General features: G+C 41.4%; 1 protein-coding gene across 3 annotated transcripts in view; it reads right to left on the reverse strand.

Moving 5' to 3' along the window:
* Positions 1-3,667: 3,667 nt before the first annotated feature.
* NAPG (NSF attachment protein gamma) overlaps positions 3,668-27,389 on the reverse strand; it is a 32,518-nt gene continuing 8,796 nt past the window's right edge. For 2 of the 3 annotated variants that reach the window (XM_042911638.1, XM_042911640.1), the window contains exons 2-12: positions 22,643-22,710; positions 20,559-20,643; positions 19,844-19,861; positions 19,175-19,205; positions 15,905-16,014; positions 15,724-15,790; positions 15,373-15,443; positions 9,769-9,847; positions 7,638-7,717; positions 6,961-7,090; positions 3,668-5,940 (exon numbers count right to left, since the gene is read on the reverse strand). In XM_042911638.1, the coding sequence (XP_042767572.1) occupies positions 5,800-5,940; positions 6,961-7,090; positions 7,638-7,717; positions 9,769-9,847; positions 15,373-15,443; positions 15,724-15,790; positions 15,905-16,014; positions 19,175-19,205; positions 19,844-19,861; positions 20,559-20,643; positions 22,643-22,710 (880 nt within the window). In that variant the 3' untranslated portion in view covers positions 3,668-5,799. The remainder of the gene's footprint in view (positions 5,941-6,960; positions 7,091-7,637; positions 7,718-9,768; positions 9,848-15,372; positions 15,444-15,723; positions 15,791-15,904; positions 16,015-19,174; positions 19,206-19,843; positions 19,862-20,558; positions 20,644-22,642; positions 22,711-27,389) is intronic. The other variant, XM_042911641.1, reaches the window with a different exon arrangement.

Consider the following 27,389-nt stretch of genomic DNA (forward strand, 5'->3'; position numbering starts at 1 on the left):
GTTTTTGAACAAAGGGGACTGTTGTTTCATGTGGCACTGGGCCCAGAAAAATCATCCAGTTGACCCTGGCTAGAGAAGGCCTCCAAACTCCAGACTCACTGGAGCTGGGTATGGGTCGCCAGCAGCTGTGGGGCAACTCGTGGCAGCCTTGAAGTTCTAGGTCATTTGGGGATCCTTGCATTTCCTCCCTTGTGCAGCTGTCCACAGGCACACCGCTGATGCAGGGGGATGCAGGAAAGGGGGGCCAGGGCCACCGCTCACCATCCTGGGTAGCCACACGGTAACGTGCCAACCCATACATCCCGGTTGAGTAAGCACCAGCGGTGGGAGAAGTCGCCAGCGTCACAATGGCAGTCGGGTCCTGATAAATCTTAATGCTTCCGTCCCATTCATCTTTCTTCTCGTGCCTTCTGCACCCTTCTTGGATAACACAGCTACAGAAACCCACTGCTTTTGCCAAGAGAATTGGTTAGGATTATCACATTGCAACATTTAAGCCAATGTTCAGCTCTGAAGATACAAGTCCGGACATGCCTTTCATACGTCTGCCAGGTGACAGGACGGTCCAGCTTCTGGTGGGGTGTTCATCTGTCTATATGCCCACAGAAGCCACGGGTATGGCCCCGGAGCTAAGCGGCTTCTGTAGAGGTGTGGATGAGACAGCGGAGGATATGAAGAGGAAAACATTCAGAGACCGAGGAAGCCGTGGAAGATGCTGGAAAAACACAAGACAGCTACAAAGTGACTTCCAAAATACGGGAAGAGATCAAAACGTGTTGCTCATTCTACAACGCTCTACACATCACAGTTCAATTTTGTGAGTGAGTTCACGTAGCATGCTTGACATCAGCCCTGAAGTTAGAAATATTCATCTGCACGGTTCTGGGAGGTATCACTCTGCCCTAGACATTTTATAAAGCCTCCCTAATCAAAATCATATTCAATCAAATCTCAAGAAACATTTGCTAACATCACAGTTAAAAGGAGCTATTGGCCAAAGGACTAAACCTAAACACACCAAAAAGGTGAAACACTGGTTTCATTTTGAACAGAAATCTTCTGCAGGGGGACTTCTGCAAGCCGCCCATGCAATAAGCTATCGGAATGTCGCCTGTTCTCACCATCAAGGTCGTAGGTGCAAAGAAGGCAGGATGTTCCGCTCTCTTGAACTGGGAAGCCCAGGTTCTAGAAAGAGCTTCAGAGAGGCTTGAAGAGGAAAGGCAAGGTTTCTGTGTACGAGTTCTAAGATTTGAACAGCACAGCTCGAACCAATTTTGTTTTCAGATTCTCCAATCTCTGCCCCTCTGATGGATCGCCCCTGTGAAATCAAAGCCAGACTGGACCTCAGCTTCGAGCAATAAAACAACTTCAGGGTCTGGCTCTGATATCTGGAGAACTTGCAGCCCGAGACTCACCCAACATGGCCTCGCTGGGCTCTGGAAGGCAAATAACCGAACGCATCTCCGTGTGCTCAGGTATTTCTCAGAGCCTCCCTGAGGAGGCTTGTGTCCTACGAGTGCCTTGGCCTAAGATCTAGCAGGGAATGTTCAGTCCCTCTAAATGAGGCATGGAGAGACAGGGAAAACAGAGGAGCTCCTAAGTTAACATTTCATGACCTTAGAAATGCTACGTCTACTGGGTTTGAAAGCACTGGATAAATATTGGCTAATACAAATTAAGAGTGACAAAGAACAGGACCAGAGACCAGCCAATTTCTTTTTTTTTTTTTTAATTTTTTTTAATGTTTATTTATTTTTGAGAGAGACAGAGCATGAGCAGGGGAGGAGCAGACAGAGAGGGAGACACAGAATTAGAAGCAGGCTCCAGGCTCTAAGCTGTCAGCACAGTGCCCGACGCGGGGCTCGAACTCACAGACCGTGAGATCATGACCTGAGCCAAAGCCGGAAGCTCAACCGACTGAGACACCCAGGCGCCCTGAGACCAGCCGATTTCAGTAAGAGCAAACGGAATAACATTTGCTGAGTGCTTTTGTTCCCGTATCTGTTAATATTTATTCAGTGCCCACTATGTGCCAGAAACTGTTCTGAAAGACTCACAGGTGAGGGAGAGAATGAAGGCCCTGCTCTCATGGCGGCCGTATTTTAACCTAATGGAGTTCACATTTTCTTCACAATTCGTACACAAAAAACATGCACACATGCCGTAATTTCAAGTACTGAGAAGCACTAGGAAGCAAAATAACACAGGATGAAGAAAGGGCAATCTGGATAGTGAGAACAAATCCCACATTCTCTGGGAGGGAACGAACCCTAATTTGCTCAGCTGGAGTCAGAAGCCAAGTCTGGGACCAAACCACTGTGGCCAGGAGGGTGGGGACAGTGTCTGAACCTGACTGCTGAGGGCCCACCACACAGCCTGCAGAGGGAGGAGGGAGATGTGGGGCTGTCCCCCCACTCCGCCCCCAGGTTCAGAGCCACTGGTCCTGGTCTGAAGGCAGGCAGAGGTCAGCCTCCAAGAGATCACGGGGCAGTAGAGGCCGCAAACGGAACTGTGGGAGAGGCCGGCAGGCAGCATCCTGCGTACGCAAAGCCCGAGGGCTGAGGCCCATCAGTCAGTCTAACCGGGAGGCGCCAACAGGCACAGAGACACAAGTCTCTAGCAGAGACATGGCCTCAGTTGTCATCCGGCCACAATGAGAATAAAATGAAGTCTTAGATCAAATGACTTACGCCGGAGTCTGAAATGCAGAAGTTCGCAAGGAAGTTTGGCTGTCAAAATCGGAACGACTAACTGACCTTTTCTCTCCCAGAGTTCATGATCTCATTCATCCCTGAGCACCCGCTATTTATCAATTACTCTGTGAGGTGCTTTGCGTTTGTGAACTCAATCCCCCAAGCCCCTTTAAGTAGACACCATGAGGCTCCTGTGGTTAAGTGAGGAAGCCAGCTTGCCTAAGATCCACAGCAAGTCAGCTGGGAGCACCGCGGGCCGGCTTGTCCAGGAGCCTGGCTCACCAGCGCCGCACAAAAAACACAATATAGCTTCCATCAACTCTTAACAGTAAAGTCATACACGCTTTTCGAAGACCAACTAAAACACTTTACAACAAAACGTGCCTTACTCCAGGTTTATATTCTTACAGAAGTAATAACATTTTTCAAGAAAAATTTCTTGATTAGTCAACTTCTGCACAAATCCTGGGACAGTCTTTACGTACTAAGACACACTGGAAACCAAGTTCATTCCTGCTTTGTGTGCATCACAGGTCAGCTGAGGGCTCTGCTTACGGCTTCCGCTCTCAGGGCGGGACACGGGAGCATTCCGGATCTGAGTGGCAGGGGAAAGGGAACTCGTGAGTGTCCCTCCAGCCGTAAGTGGTCTGGCCTGGAAATGATGCACTTGACTTCCACCGCCTCCCTTCGTGAAAGAATTACTCTCTTGGAAGAGGTATTAAAGTCTTCTACCTCAACAAGCAGCAGATAGTACAGTATTATACTAACTAGAGGATCAGTATCTTAAAAACTCAAATAGTTTAACTCCTAAAGGTACTTAACTGACTCCCAAAGAGCAGAATACAGGACCTAACAAAATACTGTTCTTGTATATGTATGGCTGGAAATCACATAAATGAGACTATGTTCTTGGAAGAAAGGAAATAAGTAAAGCGAAATGAGTAACAATAATAATCATACTTTCATATCATATATATATATCATAGTTACAGATTTTATTTTCATAATATCTTCCCACTGAAGCAATAACCTACATTTCCGTGACAACACATTTAATATTTTCTCATCAAAGAACTGGAAAAAATAGGAAGGAAGCACAGATTCCATACACAAATACCATACATACTCTATGTACAAAGAAATTCAATATATTAAATATATTTGTAGATCGACTTCACTTACAATATAATAGAACACTGAGTATTCAATTCTGAGCATACTCATGCAGACTTCCACTTTGGTAAAAGTGATGGTGTGAGCTCTGCAAAAGGTTTTCCTGTTGTTGTAAACACGTTTCCCACTTCGGACCACACTCAGGATAGACTTCCGTGCGTAGAACACAAAACTGCATGAGGATGAAACGAGGGCTCTTTCCTGGACACCACAGCGTGCGTCCTGCACGTCAGTCCCTGAGCACGGGCAGGGAGGGGGAAGGAGGCTGCACTTGGAAGAAACAGAGCCTTTTACGTTGCTAAGGGTCAGCTGCCCTGCGGATGCAGAATGCACTGAATCACTCCTCGTTTTTAGAATGTAAAAGTTACCGATTTTTCCAAGGCTGCAATGGGTAATATGGTCTTTAAACAAACGGTCTAAAGTATCTTTTAAGTGCTGCCAAATCTGTTTAGACAGATGGTGGCTTAGCTCACAGGAGCGTTAATATGAGGCTCCCGAAGTTTCCGACTAGATCTAAAGGGCACAGCAGCAATGGCGGGATCTTGGCAGCATTCTAGTATGTCCTTCAGTACAAATGTCTAAGTGCAGCTTTACTGAGATTGTTCAAAGTTAATCTCCACAGAGTCAGTGAAAATGGGCTGCTACCAGAACTAGGAGAGCAACTTGGGGAATCCAAACATTGTATTTGTTAGTATTTTAAATAGGGTCTTCAATAAATCTGTCTACCCTCCCACCCACCCCCACCCAAGAGCACCTGCCACATGAAGATAACGTCCTGGCTAAGCCCTCCTCTCCCTTGGCTAAAACCATGGCTAAACACCACACGTTGTGATGGATCGGCCCTGGGGTCTTCAGGGAGCAGCGAACAGACACACGCTGCACTCGCATAAGGCCAGGCTCTGTGAAGACAGGACACGCGGACAGGAAACCACCCTGCCCGCAGAAGGCACCCTGCTGCTGACCGGTGCCTCTTTCCGCTTAGCAGACTGGGAGACAGAGGTGAAAAAGGAATGCTTCAAAAATAATCTCTTAGGAATACCCACCAGGACTAAAATACTGGCAGTCAGTCCTTTAAACAGAAGTGCTTCAGAAACCATTCTTCCCTCTAAGCTAAATGTCTATGGTATACGGCATTCCCACGTCTAGTTACCGTCCGGTTATAGCTCTAAATGAATCAAAAATTATTTTGGAGGGAAGAAATGTTCTAGACTGCTGGGAATTAGAATGCATAAAAACAGTCCTCATTAATTCCCATTTAGTCAAAACCAAGTGGATTTGGGGAGAGCCGGTGTGTTTTTTTAGGTGGAAAAAATGTATTTCAAAGAGGAGCTAAATATGCCTTCAAAGGATTCAATTTACATGTAAGACTTTAAATGTACCTTTCATTGGGCTAAACAATATTGTAAAGCTCAAAACAGCATCCTGTCCCAGTCTTGCCTCTGAAAAGACTTAGATTTAATAATTTAAATGTATCTGATATCACTAGGGATAAATCTCCTTTTCAAAACAAAAGTTTAAAATACTACTTTGTTTAACCAGTAAACTTAGCAGCAATGATTAAATAAAATGCAAAGAAAATTCTCTAACAATAAATTAAAAAAACCCAAGAGAAAAGAATCTCTATGTCTACTGTCCCTTTTGTTTAGAATATCATTTGTGGCTTGCAAATTTCAAAATCAACTGTATTAAAATGTGACAATACATTTGCCTGTTCATTCTTGCTGGGTGTCTTAGAAAGGCTCTTATGGAAAGAAAAAAAAAGTTCTCAGGTAGTGGGTACAATGGGTGACTTCGTGAAATGATGACTAAAGAGGAGTCTTTATTAGCATTTTCAAAACCATGACTGCAGTGAAGTCTGGATCCCCTTAGACAAGGTCCAAGTCCATGAACGGCACGTCAGAAATTTTCTCTTCCTTTCCGCAGAGCCAAGACCCTAGCACAGGCCTCCGGCGTACTCGTCCTCGTCTTCCTCGGTGGCAGGGGCAGTGGCGCCTTCAGACTTAGCCTGCGGTGCGGCAGATTTCTTCTTGATTCCCCCTCCTGGAACCACCAAACTCAGGCCCAGCTTAGCATACTGTCAACGACAAAACATGTTCTCAGGAGCTGGATGACCAGAATCTCAGTGTGCCACGTGTCAACAGTAGTTATCTATACGAGACAGATCTTAGTTCTCTACCAATACTACCACTTAGATGGAAGAACACCCACAGCACAACCCACACTGCTCTGCCAACAGATGGCTCATGACCGTGACGTGACAGGTACGCAACCAGTAAAAACATCAGTTCTCTGCCACACCTAGGAATCTGAGATCATTGGGACCCGCTAAGTAATACTGGCAGGTACCTACAAAATAAAGATCTGTGCAGTAAATGAGAAGTTAAGCTAGAGACAAATTCTTAAAAAATCATCAAACTTACAAAAACCTACAGAAGAATTTATCAAGAAAAAAACCTATATACATCATTACAAAAAACCGAAGGTCTTAAGCTGCTCTAATATCAAATCAAATGAACAGGGGCTCATCAATCTACTGAACAGACACGGCTCGCACTCTGTGTACGGCACTGTGCGAGGCTGTTTCCCACATGCAAATCTATTCTTCGAGACAGGTGGGCAAGACAGGGACCTGCTGCTCCATTCTTACAGATGAGTTAAGTGAGGCTTCCAGAGTTCAGGAGTTCAGTAATACCCCGTGTGACACAACCATCTGTCATGGAAGTGGGCCTCCGACAAGGTCCCTGAATTACAAAGGCCACTACCTGAGGAGCCTCTTTCGGTGAAGCCTAAAAGAAAACTCAAACTAAGCGACCTACAGAGGTCTACGGGAGGAAGGCAAAGCTGAGAACTGGAACCGAATTAAAAACTACAGATATGGTCAACAGTTAGGCGGCTAGATAAATGGCTGTGAACCCACATGGCTGACATCTCAACAGTCTAAGACTATGGTGAAATTCAGGGCAAGTGCCGCATTCCTTGTCGGGCAGTAGCCAGAGGTGAAAAATAGAGGGGGAACATCTCACACGCCCACAGGAGAAAAATGATGTCACTAGAAGCCTCCACCTTTGAAGGGGAAAGAAAAGAGGCCACTTACATCATTGTCCATGTACTTGAAAAGGGGCGAGTTGCAGACCTCCGACACTTGGTCTTGGTCTTGCTGGTCATAGCCTTCAAGGAGCTGCTCCAGGGCGGCGCAGTCCTCGCTCCCGCTGAACCCTGGAATGCTGCGGCAAGCACGAGTCACACGTCTCCACCTGCCCCCCGGCCATCCTGCCCCCCCAGCAAACGTTTGGCAATATCTGGTGACATTTTTGTTAACAAGTGGGTAGCGGCCTGGGATGCCCCAGACGCCCCACAAGGCACAGGACAGGCCAAACAGCAAGGAATTATGTATGCGCCCAAAATGTCAGCAGTGCCCAGGCTGAGACCACTCATTTGAACTACCTTCAGTAAGACATGATCCTCCTGTAACATATAATCTGAGAACATTTCTTTACTCCTTTTTTTGTTGTTCTTTTTTTCTTAGAAGGCAAACAGAACAAAATCATTGAAGTCATTCACTCCCGTGAAATCCCCAGGAGAAAAACACAGGGAAGATCCGAACTTGTCAAAATCCTGCTGAAGTGGTTAGGGAAGTCCCCCCACCACTATGAAATGTATTAAAAACCAAAAATGGCTTCAGGACCAATAGCAGCTGTCTAAGCAGTGGTCTGCCACTGAGAACTATAGACGTTAACACCGCACATCCGGGCAGCGCTGCCTCCGTCTTACCTGTAGCTCTCTCTGACGCACCTCTCCGCGGCCACGTAGTCACTCCTGTGCAGGTGAACTAAGACTTGAGCGATTGTCTTCTAAAACAGAACAGGTGATGACGGCCCAAATTTACATCTGTTTAGCAAAGTCAATCCCCTGACATCTGCAGTCATACGGAGACTTATAAATTCTTAGTAGCTTCCACAGGACGCATGAAAGAAAACACACAACGGCACAGGTCAAACTGTACCGTGCCCATGAGCCACGCAGGGTCTTGCTAAATGAAGGCTGATCTAGGGGGTCCGAGGCAAGCCTGCAATCCCGCTTGCTCCCAGGTGTCCCAACACTGCCAGTCTGAGGACCACACTGAATAACTTAGAACACAACTACCGCACGCTGTAAGAAAGTATCTACATAGGCTCAATCTTGAAAAAGGAATGAAAAAGAGGGGAGACCTGTGACGCCACAATAATACTCTGGAATTCTTAGACAGTTGGAAAAAGACAAATGAATGAATAAAAACTTTAGATAATAGGAACAATACTATCTATAAGCCCACAAAAGCATCATTAAGACCAAAGATATGACTGATAAGATCTTATTGGCAGAACAGCTCTTCAAAATGGGTTTTTCAATCTTTTTCCGTTCTTCAGACAACTTTTACTGATCCATCTTTAAGTTCACTGTATCTTTTATCATCTCCATTATCAGATTAAGTTCATCCAATATTTACTGCAGACATTGCCTTTTCAGTTCCAAAATTCTCATTTAGCTCATCTTTAGTTTTTATTGAAAGAAAGAAAGAAAGAAAAGAGAAGAGGAAACAACAGTCCTTTTGTCTATTCATCTGTTTGCCTTTCCACCTCATGGGCCAGTTGCAACAGCTGCTTCAAAGTTGTGAAGTTGTGGGGCGCCTGGGTGGCTCAGTCGGTTGGGCGTCTGACTTCGGCGCAGGTCATGGCCTCATGGTTTGTGAGTTCGAGCCCTGCGTTGGGCTCTGTGCTGACAGCTCAGAGGCTGGAGCCTGTCCTCGGATTCTGTGTCTCCCTCTCTCTCTCTCTCTCTCTCTGTCCCTCCCCTGCTTGCACTGTCTCTCTCTCTCAAAAATAAATAAAACATTAAAAAAAAAAAAAAAGGCTGGGAAGTTGTGACCTGGTAATTCCAACATCTGGGGCACCTCTGGGTAGGCGTCCACTGTCTTCTCTTGAAAACTGGCCGACTTCCTGGCTCCTTCTGTGTGGAGCGCTTTGGGGCCGTATCCTGGACACTGTGGATGTTATGCTGCATAGACTCTCCTAGAATTCTCAGGAGAGCATGGATGCTTTCAGCAGGCAATACCGCAGGCAGGCTCAGACTGCAGGTTCCGTCTGCAGCTGGCGGGCAGCGGCTCTGGTCTTCAGCGCCTCCGCCCTGCCGCTGCGGCTTGGCCCCAAGCAAGAGTCCTGCCAGGGTGCTGTGGGCCCTTGACAGTGGTCAGATCTTACTTCAGCTCCCAAAGCCTATGCCCTGCTGCTCTGGGTCTGTCCGGCACACGCGGAGCTGGAGAGTAAACCCAGGACCTGTGTGGGCGCCTGCTCACACCCACACTCGGGATTCCCTTCTCCTCCTTCCTGAGCGTTCTACCTTGCTCTTAGCTCATCGTCCCAGCTCCTCTGGGCAAAGAGACTGATAAGCCTCTTGCGGTGTTTCATCTGCCTGCACCATCGTCACAGCCGTTGCCATGACTAGGACTCACCCTCAGAACAAAGCCATGGGAGAAACACGGGATAGATGAGTCCCTCCAGTTAGAAACATGGGGTAGATGGGTTTTAGCTGCTGGAGCCTCTGCTGCCGAGCTCCAGGACTGGGGGCCTCTCTCAAGCAATGCCACAAGAAAAACAGGGAAAACTCTGGAAACCATCTCCTGTACTGGCTGCCTGTCCAAGTGCTTACTCACCCTCTGCTTTTATTTTTCAGAGTCCAGGAATTTTTATATTTTGTCCAGAAGTTTTAGCTGTAATCAGCAGGAGAGACAGACTATAGGGGGCTTACTCCATCTTGCCCAAAATTATTTTTAAAAATATCCATGGAATCCAGTCCTAGGTACCCCGTTACACCAATATGAAAAATTAACAAATATAAAGCCAAAATAAGCACTTTCAAAGCATACCTTATAACAAGTTGGATAATTCTCAATCTCCTTATAAATATTTTTTTCTTTCTGAATAGAAAGTGCTGCCTCATCAAACCTAAAGACAAAACAAAGAAATGTCAAACAAGGCAGCTCTAAATGACCTAAAGGGAAGATCGCCTTTGTATTTGATAGCACAGACTTTAGCGAAAATAACACATAAAGCACTGTGAGCTCAGTAACCCAGTTTCCATGAGCTCTGTACATCTGGCTTATGATTTTGTTTGTTTTTTAATGTTTATTTATTTTTGAGAGACAGAGACAGAGCACAAGCAGGCTCCAAGCTCTGAGCTGTCAGCATAGAGCCCGATGCGGGGCTCGAACTCATGAACCGCGAGATCATGACCTGAGCCGAAGTCGGATGCTTAACCAACTGAGCCACCCAGGCACCCCATGGCTTATCTTTGAAACACTCCACTCACCCGTTCAGGCATCAAGCAGACAGACAAAAAGCAGCACGTAAGGATAAGTTACTTCAAACAGAGAAGTTTAAGTCTGGTAAAGATCACCCATTAATGAGCCATCTATCCAATTCAACAAACTGCTCTGTGAATTTCCGTGAAAAGCATTAGACAAGCCCTGATTTAATCACCCCAGAGTTCTTCCCTTCCACTAAGGCCATTCAGACACCCCAAGGGCAGTGCCTCACAGCTGGAGAGTTCTTTCCCCAACTCTGTCCTCACCACCACACGCTCCACTGCTGCTCAGTGAGCCAGAAAAAATGTCCCTTTCGTCCTCACCATTCGCCGGTTTCAATGAACTCTCACCCACTTTCCTTTTCTTCCATCCCACTCAGACGGCAGGATGAAGAGGAAAGGCACTGCTAACACTGTTCCCCCAAATCCTCCAAGGCCCTCGGCCTTCCCATTCCGCAGCCTCAACCCCAGCACACCGTACACAGCTCCTCATCTCTTTCTACAGGCGTACCATGGCCCCGTCCTGGGACTCCTTTCCTGGCACCTAACCCGTGCCTCAAGAAAGTGTGCAGGCCTCACCCCAAAAGCCAAAAGGGCAAGCAGTCTGCACTGTTCAGATGCAGAGGCAAAGGGCTGTTTTGTAACCCAAATTAACATATAAAAATGTTAACAATTATCTTTTAAAAAAGATAATTTTAAAATTATGCCTGAATAGTTGAGTCGCATATGCGTGCACACACCACACACACAGTATTGGCTTGGTTTACTTCTTATGAATTAAATTGAATTTCTGTGGGCCTTACCCTGGCAACTTAATACTTCATATAATACGAGCACTTGTTGGGATGAGCAGTGGGTGTTGTATGTAAGCGATGAACCTCGGGAATCTACCCCCAAAAACCAAGAGCACACTTTACACACTGTATGTTAGCCAATCTGACAATAAATTATATTAAAAAAAAAATAAGGCTCACTGGAGAAATACATTCTGAATTTCTTAAGCCCAATTTGATAAATCTGGGGAACAAAGCCAGTTTATAAATTGCACATGGTAGCAGAATTCTAAGACTGTTCCCCAAGATTCTTGCTCCTTATATATATCCTTATATAGTCTTCCCTTGAATGTGGGCATGACCTCTGAATATGATAGAACTCACTCCTATGAGGAGTGACTCAGTGACTAATCAACTGACTTTGAGTGAAGCAGAGAGACTGTCTGGATGGGCCTGACCTAATCAGAAGAGCTCTTAAAAGGTCAGAGATTGAAGTCAAGAGACATGCTCTCACCAACCTTGAAGAAGCCACAGAACTACTATCTTGTAAACCGTCCAGAGGGCACATGCCAAGGAACTATGGGTACCTCTAGAGCTGAGGACTGCCCCCAGGCCAACGACTAATAAGAAAATATGGGTGTGCGTCCTACAGCCACAAGGAAAGGAATCCTGCCGACAGCCAATGAGCCCAGAATGACTTCACAGCCATACTGGACACCTCATTCCAGCCTAATGAGACTCTGAGCACAGGACCCAGCTATACCGGAGCTGGGCTTCTAACCTGCAGAACTGTGAGACAATGAATGAGTGACTGTTGTTTTAAGCTGCTAGGTTTGTGGTTACTTGTCATACAGAAAAGGAAATTAATACGCTGGGTAACATACATTTGTATCATTTGTAATTATGACATGAGCTTATCCCAGATCCTGTTTTATAAAACGTATTACATCAGGACATTCGGTGAACATCCAGATTATACCACTCTAGTAGGAATCTTAACATTTTAAGTTTTTCATATATTTAACGATAAAGGCTGTATTCTTCACACGTGACTCACTTATCTCCTTGGCATAAAAACAGCATTTCCATGTGCTAACAGCTAGTTAGCAAAACAGCCATCTAAGAGAAATACTGTTTGTTTATGTGTGATTTAAAAAAATGATCAACTTGGCTAAAAGTCCATGAAACTGACATATAAAGCCAACTGTTTTCAAATGTATCCAGGAAATTATTCATAAATTATAATGGAACATGGAGATAATTCTTAATACTCCTAACAAAATAAAATGTGTCTGGTTTTGCTGAAAAGAGAATAAACTGTTTTTGATCTTCCTACAATTCAAAAATAAAATAAAATGTAAGCCCCACAAAAATTATGTGCATACAACAGGAAATTGTCACAGGACTTCACTCAACCCAGTTTTCAATGGACATCTCTCTCACAATAACTCAAAACTCCTCCACGGCCTCCTGAAATCCAGAACGTATTTTTAACTACCTACAAAACTTTCAGCCAATTCATCACATTGCCAACTAAGCTTAATATCACCCTAATAAACCTTGGCATCACAACGGACAGGACAGGACAAGGACAGGAAACTAGTTATGTTCAACTAGTACCTACCCCACATACACACACCCAGTTCTCCCTGTGTTTACAATCTAGTGACTGTCTCAGCCACCAGGGGAGAGTCTGAGAGAGAGCCTTAGAAGTGGGGAGTCAGGTAGTGGTGGGGGTGGTTAATTGATACAGAAGTCAGATTCTCCTCCTCACTGAGAATTATGACAAAGCTCTGGAAAGCACTCTGACTTGGTTCACTGCGCACCAACCACTCAGTGTTACCAACCAGCTCAGCTGCCTCAGAACTTCTCTGGAAGGCACAGGAATGGTCTGTTAAGTCAAACCAACTGGAAGGGCCTGTTCAGGGAGGGGACACGGGCACTGGTGTGGACTGATTTAAGGCCTCACAGATGGAACCTAAATGAACTCTGACTCACTTCTGAATTATGGCTCTCCAGAAATGTGGGAAGAGCATGAGACTAATACCAATATATTAAACAGGATATTTAATGTCACTATACTTAGAAGCTACTGTTAAGTTGTGACTAAATATTACAGAATCACATTAATGTAAAAATATATTATTCTAAATGTAACAAACATAAAATTTAAAATTGCAAGCTACACTCTATTAGATGCTCTTTCTATAATTATATAAAATTACTATTTTAGTTCTTTTGGACAACTGACAGCCCCAATTGAGATTAGAATCAAAGTATATATTCAAAATACTCAAATATCATATAAATTCTCACAGCTATCTTTTTTTAACATATATCCTCCAGGTTTTTCTCATCCCGTACTAGTGAAATTCCTGACGGCAGTACTGTGACAGCTGACTTGTAACTCTTTCATACTATCCATACCCAGGGATAGTTTTCAAAACATCAAATTCCTTACCACTCCTGAATAAATTCAAATCAATCTTTATGTTCTTATAAAACTTAAAGAAAGTATTTCCATAAAATTTTTGTTCAAGATACTACATAAAATACTATTTTTCAATGCACTTTTACTAAAAAGGAAGAAAAAAAGCAATAAAACATTCATGAAGTAAATAAAAGACATACTGGCTACCCTAGACATATAAATGTCCCCCTTCCAACATCTCCATACCACTTTATTGGACTGTGAAGAAAACTCCGTATTTGTTCTAGAATAATGGTTCTCATCACACACGCTACAGCTGACTAGTAACTTCTGGGAATGGTGGTGGCTACTGCTCGGCAGGGGACCATGTACATGTAGCTAGAAAAGGCTGCTCAGCTGCCCTCCTGGGGAGCTCCTCCTGGCCCCCTCCTTCCCTTTGCTCCACCCCCTAGAAACCAGCTTTAGATAATCTCAGTCTGGACAACAGGTGAGCAGATGTGAAAGCAGAAATACTCTGGGGAGACTGAAGCAGCGCGCGCTCGTGCCCAGAGCAGGCCTGACTTTCTGTCCCTAGCTCCAACTTCGCTTCGGATGCCTTCAGTGGTTAAGGGACCTCGGTCGGGCCTTAAGAAGGCTCTGGAGGTCTGCGGGGAGGACCGTCAGGGAGTGGATGAGAAGAGGACAAAGTATGCCAGGGCATGCCTGTCTGCCCTGGGATGAGAAGAGTCCAGGGCACCGTTGCGACAAGTGCGAGGCTCTGCTCAGAGAATCAGAATCCTGGTACACTTCAGCTATGCTGCACCACCTGGGACCATCACCACAGGCAGCTCTGTTTCTATAAGAAACCCTTTCAGGCACTGACCTGAACTTACTATATCACCGTTTATAAGTTGGGAATCGTTGGAGTTAGCATTCCAGTTGTTTGGATTTCTAGGAAGCTTAGATAAGTAAAATGAATAAACGTAATGACCCGAGGCTTATGTATATGTTAAGTTTTGCCTCATGGTTTAGTACAAAACTCTTAATTTAAAAACACAACAAAAATACTACGCCGTTTAGCCCAACAAAAAAATCCTAATCAATGAAAGAAGGTCCTATAAAGTAGTACATCTAAATGAAAACACACCAAAGTTATCAATTCTATATTAATTTATTCCGATGCTACTTTAAATCTGTTTGAATTATATTTTACAATCTATTGTCTTCATGAAGAAACATTTAATTCAGTCTCAGAAAAAGGTCAACTGATTCTTTAGTCATTTGTTTTTTGATTCCTTCACAAAACAGATCTTGGGTCTTTTCTGTCACGAGGGAAGTAGGGGCAAATTTTAACGAGGTTATCTACCTTCAGATTTACAGTTTTCTAAGTGTGTTCATCTTAAATAGTACTAAACAGTGTCTTGGCAAACAATTTTATTAATGACAGAGAGTGCCTACTAAGCTTAAATTAAGGTAAATGAATAAAAATAAAGGAAAATCCAGTAGCATTCTAGGTTCCTGGGGTCCAGCTATTTATGCATTAAGTCATATGTTTAAAGGATAAAAAAGCAAATACCCTATTTAATGACAATATTTGACTGTCAAGAACCGGGCAATTTCCCTGGGTGAACACTGGGGGATCTTGTTATTTATGCCTGTACAGCAATTTCTCCTCAAGAGAAACATGTTATAACCCAACCAAATAACGTATCAAGACAACTGCTCTCCCACACTGCTGAGCCAGGTTTTAACCAATAAAACCACAATGCATGATACATTTTGGCATCAGATTTACAAAAACAGATCTTTTCATATTTAATTCCATGTTCCATCTTGTAGACATTACTCTTTCTACTCGGTGGCCTGGTGTGCCTGTGGCTCACACCAAATAGATTAACAAGCCATTCCCCACACTACTTAACGGTTCCAAATGTGGACTGAAGGTTTACATGGACACACAGCAACACAGTTTTGGAAATCTTACCTGCGTCCTCGGACCAGCAGTCTGGAGGCTTTTCCTAGTAATTCAACTGCCTGTCGTAAGCGTTCCTCATTCTGAAGGAATCAGAGAAAAGAGACAGTTGGCTGCTTTAATCTAGGAATCTTCTTTTCCTCCCAATAATTATTTGATAAAAAAGTAACAGCACTCAAAGTGGGCAGAGGGAAAATGCCAAAGCTGTTAATCCATTTTATTAACTGTCTAATAAAAAACTACAGTTCAACTGTGAGCACAGAAAACTTTAAAAGCAGTCACTGCATTTCTCTATTTTCCTACAGAAAATGAGCCTAAACATTCTAAGTATACTTAAAGGAAAAAAGTAAAATTCAGACTTACTTCGAACACATTTGCTGTCTGTTGATACAACTGTACAGCCTTTTCTGGATCCACATTTTCTATAAGCCTATGAGACAAGAAAATTGGACTCTTATGAGAGATAGAAAACTTGTTTTTCCAAAGACTTTATTAAGACAAAAAGCCAGTGGCTCCTATGCAGACTTGTGTTCCACGCACTCACTTGCCAGCGCGTTCCAAGGCCATGGCTGCCGTGTCAGGGGTGCCGTTTTCCAGATACATCATGCTGGCTTTCTCAATCAGCTGAACGGCCTCTGGTAGTTTCTGCATCTCCTTTAGGCAAAGGATAAATGCATCAGCTTAAGCACAGAATTAACAATCAGAAATTCATTTTATTCCTTATTCATGAAAGTAGAATTTATTAATTTTAACGTTTGAATACGTTATACAACAGATAGATTTAAGATGAAATGCCTTCACGTGGTTACTCTCCCCCATCAAGTTCATTTTGCCAAACTAAAAACGTTATCAGTTGAGTTCTGCAGAGTTCATCACCACTTTAGAGTTTCAGAAAAGCTCTACCAACGGTAGAAACCAAAACCCTTGCTCTTGACTGTTTTGTAGGATTTATAATTCTCTGAACACTTACTGAGTCCCTACCAGGTGTGAAGCCTATGCCAAAGGCTGCAAACCAGCAGCTCAAGGGCTGTACCTCATTTCCAAGTGCATCTTGCTTGAACCGTTCAGTAGTTTTAAATCAGAAACTTTCACAAAGGTTCTGTCTTACAGCTTCCTATTTTAAAAAAGGCTCACAAGCTCTGGCATCAGCAGGTTTTCATTCCCACATGGCAGGAGTGGGTTGAGGCTGAGCGGATGTCCCGGGAGGCGTGGCGTCTCCTGCAGTGGCCTCCTCTCTCCGCACTCCCCTCCACACTCCCTGCTGTCCTATACGCCCAGGCCTGCCTCAGTCCCCACTGCCCTGGGCTCATCAGAGTCTGCAGCCCTTTTCCACAATGAGTGCCACCAGCACGTTAACTCCATGCCTCACTAGGAGATCATAGGTCTCAGCATCCTGTGGTCCTTACATCTATTATCTCCAAATCTAAACTCTTTTAGAAACAGAACAATAATCATTTACAAGCCAGATATAAGGTTTACGTGGCATTGTCCTACTTAGGGTTGACATCCTTAGATCTTCAAGTAGGCTCCATGCAGACGTTTCATGGGTTGTTTTCAAATCTGCCTGTTCAGTCACTCATTAAGTTGGCAAATTCTTTAGGATACAAAACCTGTTGGTCTCATTCTTACTGATGTCCAAATACAACTTTTTCATTCTTTAGCTAAGGAATAAGCTAGGATAGGCTGCCATCTGAAAAGTTATACTATTTTATACTCTTCCCCATGTTCTTGTAGCATGGCAAAATCAAGAGGAAAATAAAAACATGCTTATTTTCAGCGGTTTTGTGCCTGAGTCACCCTACTGCTTCTGTGGAGCAACCAGGATATGAAATCTAACAGTCGTACAATGACAGAACCAGGGGCGGCTCCAGTAAGTAGTGTCTTCCACTCGGCCTCCTTCCACATATTGTCACTTCCTAAGCCTTGCTGGCAGATGATTACGAAGGTCTGTATGACAAACTGATGGAAATTTTAACCCACGGAATTAACACTGAGCCAAGTAGCTCAGGACCCCTAATGCTGCTAAGGACTGTCCAAAGGCATTTAATTTAAATACAAGAGCATGGCAGAAAGCGTCTTCTCTTGTCTCTTCCCCTACCTACTAGGTTTATTTTTCCTTCATTCAAAGCAGTGCCTTCAAATCCTCAAATTAAACCAATACTATCACAGCGGAAATGATGTCAAAATAGTATCTTTTTATGAAGACTCAAGTCAGCCCAGCTGTTAGAATATAAACTGAAGCTGTGAGGATTATAAATTATAGTGGTCTAGCATTTCTGTATTAAGAGAGTGGATCCTAATAATAGCCACAAATGAGATGACACGAGCCACCTGGGAGCTTCCTATTTCTCAGGGGGACCTGGGACAGCAGAAGGTCAGGGCAGACACCCAGCTCCTTCGGCTACAAGAGATATTTTAGTTGCTAAGAAACTGCTGATAACCTGACCTGCATCACCAAATCTGGTTGCAGGTTTTATCCAGAAAAGCTTTACTACAATGGCAACGTAACAGTTTATCACAAGGAAGCACCATAATTTATTTAAATATCTCCTTATTATTAAAACTTTAGATAACTGCCATTTTTCTTAAGCAATATATAATAAACATTTTTACACATAAATCTTTGCTATCTGTCTCTTTACAACAGAGTCACAGAATTGGAATTCCTAGGTCAAAGGATATGGAAATTCTTAAAGCCCGTGATATATATTTTGAAAGTAATTTTTTAAATGGCATGAAAAAGAAAATCTGCATGAAAAAGTTAAATGTAAATAGTAAGATATGTATGTACATAGAAAAATGATTAAAAGAAAAAAACTCATTACTAACATTTTTTGGTCCTTCCAGTTTCTAAATGTTCTACAATGAGCATGTATTCTTTAAAAAATCAGTAAGATTATAAAAGTCATTAAAATTAAAAAAAATAGTTTTACTAAAGCATGAGTTCTTAAAGCTTCATAATAATTCAAACAGCTTTCACCGTATTAGGAAACATAAAAATGGAAAGGAAATGTTCTATGTCAACTGCTACTTGGCATGCTTTGTAAGTGTCATAAAGTAACATGTTTTTTCTCACCACAACAGTGTATTACTTCCCAACCTGCTTTAATGAGGCAGAAATATGAAAAGCGGCACAAGCACATTAGCCAACTATTCCATTCAACAAGAATCAGAATTAAACATCAATTGCTTAAGTCTAAGGTTCTTTTCAATGCCAGCTTTTATAAAACAAGCAAAACTCTTCTTTCTAAAACCCAAGAGTGGGGTGCCTGGATGTCTCAGTCCGTTAAGTGTCTGACTTTCGCTGTTCATGAGTTCAAGTCCCATGTCGGACTCTGTGCTGACAGAGCAGAGCCTGCTTCCGATTCTGCATCTCCCTCTCTCTCTCTGCTCCTCCCCCACTTGTGCTCTGTCTCAGTCTCTCTCAAAAATAAATATTTTTAAAAAAATTAAAAAATAAAAATAAAAAAATAAAACCCAAGAGTAACAAAAAACATGTATTTGTAAATTTTTACTGCATTAAAATGTCCTGAAGCTCTCAGCAGTAGGGAAATCTCCCAAAGAGCTCTCTGTTTATCAACAAGCTCCTGGTTACAAAGCATAGAAATGTGTTCCTGGTTTCCTCCATTAAGTTTTCTCTTAAATTTCACCTTTAAAACTCCCTATCTTAAGACACACAGAATATACTTTGGAAATGAAATCTTAGCACCTCTCACCTTACAGCAAGGAGACTTTTCAATCTCAACACAAATTTACTTTAACACCTTTTAGTTAATTCATTTTACCTACAGAACAGTTGTGACACATTACTGACCTTCAACATCATGCCAGCTTGCTCATAAGCTCTGCAAAGAGAATACAAGTTCTCAAATGAGATCTTAATGAAATAAGGAGGAGAAACTTTCTACCACAGATAGGAGAAGTTAGAGCAATTAAAACTGGCTCAGGCACTATATGTTGCTTTAGGCCTTGAGTAACAGTTTTTTCTTCTTTTTATTTTTGAGGGCAATAATGCCTTGGAAACAATTGACATCTGAGTTAAAGGGATTTTACTTTGCAGATGCAAAATTAAGTAAAACTCAGACAGGTTAAAGGACTTTCTATGTGACAAAACTAAATCCAAGTTTTGCAACATGTACTCTCCATGAAAGCAGGAGAAAGCCTGCTTCTATCCACAAGTACTATTAACTATCAAGGAAGAGGGGGGAAAACATACTTGTTTTTTCATAGGTCATTGAAGAAAATGGCCCTAAAAATATTTGGTGAATTGAACTTAACCGCTGTATATCTTAGGAGTGACTTAGTTTCTAAGGGTCAGGTAAAGACTGAAACAAATGGAAATGATGATTTTATCTAAATCAATACAAAATAATTCACTATTTATGGATTTATAACGTAGGAAAAATTTACCGACCTATGGAAAAACAGCAACATTTAAAACATAAACTGCAAATACATGAAAACATGGGAAATATTTACTTACTTGGCAGCATGAAAAAGACTGAATGGATGTAACGAAGTTAAAATTAAGGAAAAAAACCAAATCAACAGTTTCTACAGATCTACCACTTAAAAAACAACGTCAACTGCCCCAGTTGGTTCCAAAAGACAAATCCTACAAACAGATGAAGCAGTAATTTTATGCCTGTTGATGTCGCTTAAAACTACATAATGCACAAAAACACTGAAAAAATAAAAATACCACATAGATTTTTAAGTTCTTTCCACTGCCCATTTATCTGTAAAGTTTCACTAAAATGCAAGGTTATTACAACCGCAATTTCAAAGTAGATAAAAAAGACACTTTTTACAGAGTAAATTTTCAAATACCTCAGAAAAATTTATTTAAACTACTCATCTTTTTTCAAATACTTAAGAAAGACTGTATTTTAAAAATTTCCACTACCTGCCTCACTCTTCAGCACCTGTGTATTTCCCTCACTTCAGCCCAAGTAAAACCACTATGGAGCAAATCCAGAAACAACAGAAATAAACTCTCAACTACAGTTCTGCAAAACAGTGTAAACATTATGAGAAGTCTCTGTAAATGCTCCCTCAGTTAAAAATGCAGAACTTTTCTAATCATTTTCTAACTTAATAGCATTGTTCTCTCCACACGTAGCCAACTTATAACAAAACGAGTTTCAGTCTGTATCATTCTAATTCCCCAACTCCTTTGTAAAGGTTGAAAAAGATACGCCCTGTTATTCTCATGAGCAACAGCTTCTCTCAGGCAGGCATCTTTTGCTTGCTCGAACTGTTTGGCGTTTTTAAAAGCAACAGCTGAAACGGGACAACAACAAAGGCAGACGTTCTAATCCATCATGACAAAACTTCAAACGAATCATTACTAAAATCTGTATCACGTGGGAAGTATTAGAAAATATACTTATTTTAATCAAACACCTAAGAAGTTTTATAAAACAGCACTTTTTAAAAAGCAATTTTCTTGTAACTTTTTTGATTACCAGTAACTTAGAAGTACTTTCAAAAGTTTGTTTTTGTTTTTGCTTTTTTTTTAATTGTAGACTACTGGCGATAAGTCAGTGCTTTCACTCAAAGCCAAGTCTTTTTAACACGTACGCTTTGAGAAACTACAACCGCATCAGTCAAATCAAGACTCCCCAAGTAGCGGGTACTGTCATAAAAGACAGTACCTTACTTCACCAGTTTTACAGTTAATAATAAAAACAGTGCTGTAGTTATAGCTAAGTCCATGTTTCAAGTTATTTAGAAACTGAAGACCAATAAACACATTCAATATTTGTGTAATTAACCCTCCTTTTGTCACAATCTTTAAATAAATGCCCAAAACATTAACGATGCATGTCTTTTAAAGCTTTTACACTGTTCAGTAGGTTTCTGTGAAAATGACATTTCTATTGTCCAAAGAGCTAAAATATATTGCTCACTGTTATAAAGTGTCATCAGAGTAAAACAATTAGGAATGGTCCTAAAATAGGATCTTACAGATTTTGGAAAACTTGCCAAGGGTTGCTTACAAATAAGTAAAAAAGGATACTGCTTAAAAAAAAAAAAGTACTTGTTAAAATCAAACTCTTAAAATTCTCGTCGGTAAAATGTTGAAAATAAACTACCGAACTATTTTCATCCCTGGACTTCCACATTTTGCTTTTTAAAAAAGTTATTCTAATGATTAAATGTATTTTGCATAACCCCTTAAAGAAAAGAAACAAAGGATGATTGAATGGCAAGACAGGACCTGAAATACGTTATCTGTGAAAGCAACTCATGGTCTCGGATGCATATAAAACAAATCTGTGTTAAATTTCCCTCAGGAGATTTGCAAAACGTTGTGCCCTCCACTTACAAAAGCATTCTTGTACAAGGTATCCACAGAATCCACACGAGGTTTGATTTTAATAATTTTCCTTTTAAGTATAACATAAATAACCGGCGTAAGTCAACAGAGAGAATTTACTCAGGATTTAAATGAAAGTGTTAAAGACTCATTAGTTCCTACTTATCGGATTTCTGCATTCTTTGGTGATATACTAAAACTAGTCTATCAAAAGCACATTACACAGGTGGTCTCTACATTCGGCTAACAAACGTGATCCAAGCTGTGGCTGAAACACAACTGCAAATGTATTCAGAGCACTTCAAAAACTGCATTAGGCTTTAGATCCAAAATAATTGTGGATATGCCGAAAGCTATCATTGCATAATTGAATGCTAAATTTTTGATAAAGTCCCTCTTTGTTGCATATTGCAGATCATTTTTATCTAATGTACAGATAAATTTATTCAAAGATTTATACAGCTTAATACTTCATGAACACTTATCAGTATATCTCAAAAGTGCGGCTCTTAAAAAAACATGTGCCAAACAAACACAAGATTGGCAGATCTATTCAGATTAAGGCTAAATTTTAAAAAGTTAAGAAAAATTTTTATTCAATTATAGGAAGCACAAGAGAGAGATACAGAAAAACTCCTGGAAGTAGCAAACAACTGACTGAAATTCAAGCATGTAAGAACAATGCAAAAACCCTGCAGCTATGTGCCACCAACCCTACCCATCTCTGCCGTCAGGACAGACAGCTGCAGGGAACTGGACCTCTCACTCAGTCCTCAACACATCCGAAAATAACAAGTGAGAACAAAGCAACGGTTTGGGCAGGTTTATTTTTTTTTGTTTTTTAGTTTTTTTAACTATTAAAATCTTACAGAGAGCATCGAGTGTTAAGTACTTTGCCGAGAAGTTACCAGCCTATGTTAAGATTACATGTTGGAGTTACAAGGCTACGGTCACACATACCTGCTTTTCCATATTCAGAAGCGGCACTGTCATAATCTGGCTTCCATTTTAAAAAACCAGTTTTCAGGCTAAAATGAAATGAAGACACAAGTTACCAACTACATGTGTAAGTCAGAACCCTGCTTTAATAACTGTATAGGTGATTTTAAAAAACTAACAACAGGGTGCCTGGGCGGCTCAATCGGTTAAGTGTCCAACTTGATCAGGTCATGATCTCACAGTTCGTGGGTTCGAGCCCCATGTCAGGCCTGTGCTGACAGCTCAGAGCCTGGAGCATGCTTTGGATTCTGTCTCCCTCTCTCTCTGCCCCTCCGCTGCTCATGCTCTCCCTCTCTCAAAAATAAACAAACATTAAAACAAACAAACAAACCGGCATTTATCTTCTTACCCAGCTGCCTTCTTGGGCTGCTCCAAGGAACAAATCCAAGCACACCTGGTGGAGGGTCCAAATTATTACTACCAGTAGGGTAATAAAATAACCAAGGACACGAAAATAGAGATCAAGTAACACAGAAAAACACCTCCTGAAGGGCCAGGCCCTGGACAGTGTATGACCCTCCTTTAATATAGCAGTGCTCACAGGTGCAGAGCACACAACAAGCTTTTAAAACGCATAAGGGACAGAAAACTAGCCAAAATGGCAAAACAGAAGAATTCTCCTCAAAAGAAATTCCAGGAAATAGCGACAACTAACGAATTGATCAAAACTGACTTAAGCAATGTAACAGAACAAGAATTTAGAGTAATAGTCATAAAATTAATCCCTGGGCTTGAAAAAAGCATAGAGGACAGCAGAGAATCTATTGCTACAGAGATCAAGGGACTAAAAACTAATCATGATGAATTAAAAAATGCAATAAATGAGGTGCAAAATAAAATGGAGGCGGCCATAGTGCACACTAAAGAGGCAGAGGAGAGAATAGGTGAATTAGAAGATAAAATTATGGAAAAAGAGGAAGCTTAGAAAAGGAGAAATATAAAAAAATCCAGGAGTACGAGGGGGAGAATTAGAGAACTAAGTGATGCAATCAAACGGAACAATATCCATATCACAGGAATTCCAGAAGAGAGAGAGAGAAAGGGGCTGAAGGTGTACTAGAACAAATCATAGCTGAGAACTGCCCTGATCTGGGGAAGGAAACAGGCACTGAAACCCAAGAGGCACAGAGAACTCCCTTCAGACATAACCTGAATCGATCTTCTGCAGGACATATCATAGTGAAACTGGCAAAATACAAGGATAAAGAGAGAATTCTGAAAGCAGCTAGGGATAAATGGGCCTTAACATACAAAGACAGACACATAAGAGTAGTAACAGACCTATCTACTGAAACCTGGCAGGCCAGAAAGGAATGGCAGGAAATTTTCAATGTGATGAACAGAAAAAACATGCAGCCAAGAATCCTTTACCCAGCAAGTCTGTCATTCAGAATAGAAGGAGAGATAAAGGTTTTCCCAAACATACAATAACTGAAGGAATTCATCACCACTAAACCAGCCCTACAAAAGATCCTAAAGGGGACTCTGTGAGTAAAAGGTTGCAAGGACCACAAAGTACCAGAGACACCAGTACAAGCATGAAACCTACAGATATCACAATGACTCTAAACCCGTATCTTTCAATAATAATATTGAATGTAATGGACCAAATGCTCCAACCAAAAGACATAGGGTATCAGAATGGGTAAAAAAACAAGACCCATCTATTTGCTGTTTACAAGAGACTCATTTTAGACCTGAGGACACCTTCAGATTGAAAGTGGGGGGATGGAGAACTATCTATCATGCTACTGGAAGTCAAAAGAAAGCTGGAATAGTCATACTTATATCAGACAAACTAGACTTTAAATGAAAGGCTGTAACAAGAGATGAAGAAGGGCATTATATAATAATTACAGGGTCTATCCATCAGGAAGACCTAACAATTATAAATGTCTATGCACCGAATTCAGAAGCCCCCAAATATATAAAACAATTAATCACAAACATAAGCAACCTTATTGATAAGAATGTGGTTAATTGCAAGAGACTTTAATACTCCACTTACAACAATGGATAGAACATCTAGACAGAGAATAAATAAAGAAACAAGGGCCCTGAATGATATATTGGATCAGATGGACTTGACAGATATATTTAGAAGTCTGCATCCCAAAGCAACAGAATACACTTTCTTCTTGAGTGCACATGGAACATTCTCCAAGACAGATCACATACTGTGTCATAAAACAGCCCTTCATAAGTATAAAAGAATTGAGATCATACCATGCACACTTTCAGACCACAATGCTATGAAACTTGAAATCCACCACAAGAAAAAGTCTGGAAAACCTCCAAAAGCATGGAGGTTAAAGAACATCCTACTAAAGAATGAATGGGTCAACGAGGCAATTAGAGAAGAAATTAAAAAATATATGGAAACAAATGAAAATAAAAATACAACAATCCAAACGCTTTGGGATGCAGCGAAGGCAGTCCTGAGAGGAAAATACATTGCAATCCAGGCCTATCTCAAGAAACTAGAAAAATCCCAAATACAAAATCTAACAGCACACCTAAAGGAAATAGAAGCAGAACAGCAAAGACAGCCTAAACCCAGCAGAAGAAGAGAAATAATAAAGATGAGAGCAGAAATAAACAATATAGAATCTAAAAAAACAGTAGAGCAGATCAATGAAACCAAGAGTTGGTTTTTTTTGACAAAAAACAAAATTGATAAACCTCTAGCCAGGCTTCTTGAAAAGAAAAGAGAGAGAATACAAATACATAAAGTCACGAATGAAAATGGAGTTATTACAACCAATCCCTCAGAAATACAAGCAATTATCAGGGAATACTATGAAAAACTATATGCCAACAAACTGGGCAACCTGGAAGAAATGGACAAATTCCTAAACACCCACACACTTCCAAAACTCAAACAGGAAGAAATAGAAAATTTGAACAGACCCAGAACCAGTGAAGAAATTGAATCAGTTATCAAAAATCTCCCTTGGGGCACCTGGGTGGCTCAGTCAGTTGAGCGTCTGACTTTGGCTCAGGTCATGTTCTCACTTGTGGTCCATGAGTTAGAGCCCTGCGTCAGGCTCTGTGCTGACAGCTTGGAGCCTGCTTCGAATTCTGTGTCTCCCTCTCTCTCTCTGCCCCTCCCCCACTCATGCGCTCGCTCGCTCTCTCTCTCTCTTTCTCTCTCTCTGTCAAAAATAAATAAACATTAAAAGAAAAAAAAAATCTCCCAACAAATAAGAATCCAGGACCAGATGGCTTCCCTGGGGAATTCTACCAGACATTTAAAGCAGAGGTAAATACCTATCCTTCTCAAGCTGTTCCAAAAAATAGAAAGGGAAGGAAAACTTCCAGACTCATTCTATGAAGCCAGCATTACTTTGATTCCCAAACCAGACAGAGACCCAGCAAAAAAAGAGAACCACAGGCCAATATCCCTGATGAATATGGATGCAAAAATTCTCAACAAGATACTAGCAAATCGAATTCAACAGCATATAAAAAGAATTATTCACCATGATCAAGTGGGATTCATTCCTGGGCTGCAGGGCTGGTTCAACATTCACAAATCAATCAATGTTGATACATCACATTAATAAAAGAAAAGATAAGAACCATATGATCCTGTCAATCGATGCAGAAAAAGCATTTGACAAAATTCAGCATCCTTTCTTAATAAAAACCCTCCAGAAAGTCGGGATAGAAGGAACATACTTAAACATCATAAAAGTCATTTATGAAAAGCTATTATCGTCCTCAATGGGGAAAAACTGAGAGCTTTCCCCCTGAGATCAGGAACACGACAGGGATGTCCACTCTCACCGCTGTTGTTTAACATAGTGTTGGAAGTTCTGGCATCAGCAATCAGATAACAAAAGGAAATCAAAGGCATCAAAATTGGCAAAGATGAAGTCAAGCTTTCACTTTTTGCAGATGACATGATATTATACATGGAAAACCCGAGAGACTCCACCAAAAGTCTCCTAGAACTGACACATGAATTCAGCAGTCGCAGGATACAAAATCAATGTACAGAAATCAGTTGCATTCTCATACACTAATAATGAAGCAACAGAAAGACAAATAAAGGAACTGATCCCATTCACAATTGCACCAAGAAGCATAAAATACCTAGGAATAAACCTAACCAAAGATGTAAAAGATCTGTATGCTGAAAACTATAGAAAGCTTATGAAGGAAACTGAAGAAGACACAAAGAAATGGAAAAACATTCCATGCTCATGGATTGGAAGAATAAATATTGTTAAAATGTCAACACTACCCAAAGCAATCTACACATTCAATGCAATCCCAATCAAAATTGCACCAGCATTCTTGAAGCTAGAACAAGCAATCTTAAAGTTTGTATGGAACTACAAAAGACCCTGAATAGCCAAAGTGATATTAAAGAAGACCAAAGCAGGAGGCATCACAATCCCAGACTTTAGCCTCTACTACAAAGCTGTAATCATCAAGACAGCATGGTATTGGCACAAAAACAGACACATAGACCAATGGAATAGAATACAGACTCCAGAATTGGACCCACAAAAGTATGGCCAACTAACCTTTGACAAAGCAGGAAAGAATATCCAATGGAAAAAAGGCAGTCTCTAACAAATGGTGCTGGGAGATCTGGACAGCAACATGCAGAAGAATGAAACTAGACCACTTTCTTACACCATTCACAAAAATAAACTCAAAATGGATGAAGGACCTGAATGTGAGACAGGGGAAACCA

The sequence above is a fragment of the Panthera leo genome, chromosome D3 (assembly GCF_018350215.1).
Source record: "Panthera leo isolate Ple1 chromosome D3, P.leo_Ple1_pat1.1, whole genome shotgun sequence".
Lineage (NCBI taxonomy): Eukaryota > Metazoa > Chordata > Mammalia > Carnivora > Felidae > Panthera > Panthera leo.